The sequence below is a fragment of the Muntiacus reevesi genome, chromosome 9, assembly GCF_963930625.1.
Source record: "Muntiacus reevesi chromosome 9, mMunRee1.1, whole genome shotgun sequence".
Lineage (NCBI taxonomy): Eukaryota > Metazoa > Chordata > Mammalia > Artiodactyla > Cervidae > Muntiacus > Muntiacus reevesi.
Genome location: NC_089257.1, coordinates 11422986 through 11427224, shown reverse-complemented (window position 1 = coordinate 11427224; position 4239 = coordinate 11422986). Strand labels below are relative to the sequence as shown.

Genomic DNA, 4239 nt, shown 5'->3' with positions numbered 1-4239 from the left:
AGATTAGGGCAGAAGATATGTAACAAACTTTAAAGAAAGGTTTTAATTACTTTTAATTACTTATAATGTATTTTGGGATCAACATTGATAGTAAGAACACTTGGCGTATGTAGTTACCAGTTCTATGTAATATTTGTCATTAGTGTTGAGACACAAACTACATTCTTAGAGGCTATGGTCAACCCCAACTGAATTATTTGTATTTCCATATGTCAAATTCATATGATTTAACAGATTGTTTATGAAATGTTTCAAGCTACCTTTATTCATATTTTGTATATTTCCCATAAGTTTTTAAGTAAAATCCTGTCTATTTAGAATAAGAGGATTTGTCTAGTATATCTCAACATTTTCTTCCAGTTTAAAATAATTGTATGGCTTTAAACCATCAATTTCTATATGAAAGTTATATTTAGTTAACTTTATTATTGACAGTCACTGGTAACACAAGAATACATATAATAAAAATATCAAACAATAATTCCATGGCTAATAAAACAATGACTATTTATTGATTTGAGTATTTTGTGATAAAATATAAAATATTTCACCATTTTACAAATGTTGTTCAGTTGTTAAGTCGTGTCTGACTCTTTGCGACCCCATGGACTGCAGCACGCCAGGCTCCCCTGTCCTTCACCATCTTCTGGAGTTTGCTCAAATTCATGTCCATTGAGTTGGTGATGCTATCTAATCATCTCATCCTCATCCACCCGCCCTCTTCTCCTTGTGCCTTCAATCTTTCCCAGCAACAAGGTCTTTTTCAATGAGAGGTAGCCTAAATCTAGAGGAATAAAGTGTTTTGTACCAACTTCACACACTGCAGTGTAATTGATAATGGATTCTAGACCCCAAATGTTTGTCTTCAGCAAGCCTTTCCCACACACCTCCCATGCACTTTTTCTCTGAACTATTCAGTGTAAAATTTTTACACGTGGGTTCTGGAAAAGTCTTAGGTTGGACAAATAATGAAGAGAAAGTCGTACTCCAATTCTAACCACTGAGAAAAATATTGACTCTTAAAGTATGATTCAGTAAGTAAAGGGCAAAGTCATGAAGGTAAAACTTCCTTTTGTTTCTCTGTTTTTAGTTTTAGCTACCATTCTATTCTGTGGTTGATTTAGTATATGGTTTTTATTGATGCGCCATAAGTAAACATACTTCTGTTATAAAATGTTAGAACTTTACCATCTTAAGTCAGTAATAAAAATATAACTAAGGAATCAAAATTTTTCAAACCAATTGCATTGGCTTCTTGCATAGCTTTCATCTTCCTCTTTGTAAATATACATATATCATTATATACATAAATATTTAATTTTATATTCTACCTCATGTTAAAATTATTTTGAAGCAGGATATTTTCTACTAGTGCATATTTTTAGGTTTTATACTTTCTTCTATATCATTAAAGGTAAACTTTGTAATACTTATGCTTAATTGTGTCTTTAACAAATTTGAGTTTGTAGACACACAGAGCAATGTTTCTTTTCAAGAACTTGTATTTTTTTTAGAAGTGGGAAATATTTTGCAACTAATCATTATTTTAAATAATTTGACTGATTGATCAAATATATTTATATTTATTGTTTATTTTGAACCTAATGCTCTTAAAGATGGACTTGTGAAAATCATGAAACTAATCAGAAACAAAGAATACTATCAAATTTTCATTTTGTGAAGCTGGAATTGTGTTCACTAAACACAGTTTCATGCTATTAGTGTGCTTTAATTACTTTTTATTGGACTAGAGTTGATTTACAATGTTATGTTTACTTTCTGCAGTACAGCAAAGTGAATCAGTTATACACATAGATAGATCCATTCTTCTTTTAGATTCTTTTCCCAATACGTCATTATAGAGTACTGAGCAGAATTCCCTGTGTTATAGAGCAGACCCTTTTTAGTATCCATTTTATTTATAGTAGGGTTTTTATGTCAATTTTAGTCTCCCAGTTTATGTCTCCCCCCTTTCCCCTTGGTAACCATAAGTTCTTTTTATCTACATCTAAAACTCTATTTTCATTTTTGCAAATAACAGAAATAGCAGACATTAGTGTTATCATAGGTTTTCTCCTTGAATATTTCTGATATCAGCTTATGCACTATGTCCTTTCAGGGAACTGTTCTGCCTTTTTACTGCACTGGATCATGGAAAATAGAAATAATGTCACTGTGTTTATTCTCTTGGGACTATCTCAAAATAAGAACATTGAAATCTTCTGCTTTGTCTTATTTTTGTTTTGCTACATTGCTATTTGGGTGGGAAATTTGCTCATAATGATTTCTATTGTATGCAGTCCTCTCATTGACCAACCTATGTATTTCTTCCTTAATTACCTCTCCCTCTCTGACCTTTGCTACACATCGACGGTGACACCCAAACTAATGACTGATTTATTGGCAGAAAGGAAGACCATTTCTTATAGTAACTGCATGACACAGCTTTTTATCCTTCACTTCCTTGGAGCCATCGAGATTTTTATCCTCACAGGAATGGCCTATGACCGCTATGTGGCCATCTGCAAGCCTCTGCACTACACCATCATCATGAGCAGACCAAAGTGTAACACAATCATCATCGCCTGCTGTACTGGGGGACTTATACACTCTGCCAGTCAGTTTCTCCTCACCATCTTTTTACCCTTCTGTGGCCCCAATGAGATTGATCACTACTTCTGTGATGTGTATCCTTTGCTGAAATTGGCTTGCATGGATACACACAGGATTGGTCTCCTGGTAGTTGTTAATTCAGGTCTGATTGCCTTGGTGACTTTTGTGATTTTGATGGCTTCTTATTTTCTGATATTACACACAGTCAGGGATTACCCTGCCGAGAGCCGGACCAAAGCTCTTTCCACTTGCAGTTCTCACATCACCGTTGTGGTCCTATTCTTCGTGCCTGTCCTCTTTATCTACATTCGACCAGCTGAAACTTTTCCGGAAGACAAAGTGTTTGCTCTTTTCTACACCATCATTGCCCCCATGTTCAACCCTCTGATCTATACATTGAGAAACTTGGAGATGAAGAATGCTGTGAAGAAAGTGTGGTATCATCAATTTCTTAAGAAAGGGCAGTAACCTGCATGAAAAAAATATTTCAGAAAGTCACTTTAGGGCTAGAAATATCATGAGCCCTGAAAATAGTATGTATGGGATGATATATAAGGCGTTTACAATGATTCCAAAGCTGGCTACAGACTCTTCAGCATTTTCTCAGGTCTCTCCTGGTTGGGAAATTTAATTTTTTTCATGTTTATTTTCCCTCTTTTCTCTTCTCATACCTGTCTAAAGAATTCCTTAATTTGACTTTCTATTTTGACTGTGCAATAAAATATTTTATTTCTTCATATATATATATATATATATATATATATATATATATATGAAAGTTTCTTTTTTTTCTTTTGAAATGCTTAATTTTATAGGAAATGGTAGATGGAGAATAGTGGGAAGTGGATATATTGATAAATTTTACTTAAATTTACTAGATTTGAGTAAAATAATTATGTCAATTCTTAAAGTGAAAGTGCTAGTTAGTCATGTCTAACTCTTTGCAACCTCATACACTGTAACCTGCCATATTCCTCTGTCCATGAAATTCTCCAGGCCAGAATACTGGGGTGGGCAACCATTCCCTTTTCCAGGAGATACTCTCCACTCAGAGATCTAACATGGGTCTCCCATTTTGCATGCAGATTCTTTACCATCTGAGCTAACAGGCAAGCCCTCTTAAAATATTAGATCAATATTAAATAAGCATCCTTAATTACTGAAACATAAATTCTCTACTAGCATACAGCCAATTCTCTAATTCTCTCCTCTGGATTGCCAGTCTTATTCTAGGGTGCTCTTAATGACATAAACTAATAGGAAGTTATCTAATAGAGGACAAATATTGTTAGATTTTACTTCCAGCTTCTCAGAGGAGACCATTTAAAGGTGGATTTTTGAGTTGAAGCTAATAGGTAAATGAGTGTAATGTTTAGCTCCTTTGGCTACTTAGAGTTTATTACCACTCTTCTACATAAAATTTGAATCTCCTTATAAAAAACAATAACATCTCTGTTTTTGCCAAATAAGATGCTTCTGCAAAGATAGACTCCCTCTTTCTCTCCCAAAAAGGAAATGCAAATCCTAAACCTTCTGGGCAATGTTAGTTTCTCTTCTAGTTTAGGTTGCAAACTTTCTTGAATAATTTGTCACAATAAGAAGAGGTTGCAAAATTTATACTCAAAA

The 4239-nt window shown here is 33.9% G+C and overlaps 1 protein-coding gene across 1 annotated transcript; it reads left to right on the top strand.

Annotated features, from left to right (window-relative positions):
* The first annotated feature begins 2151 nt into the window (after window positions 1–2151).
* On the top strand, window positions 2152–3081 carry LOC136175610 (olfactory receptor 4P4-like). Its single transcript, XM_065945861.1, has one exon. It carries the CDS (start codon window positions 2152–2154, stop codon window positions 3079–3081), a length of 930 nt encoding a protein of 309 aa, XP_065801933.1.
* The last annotated feature ends 1158 nt before the right edge of the window (window positions 3082–4239 follow it).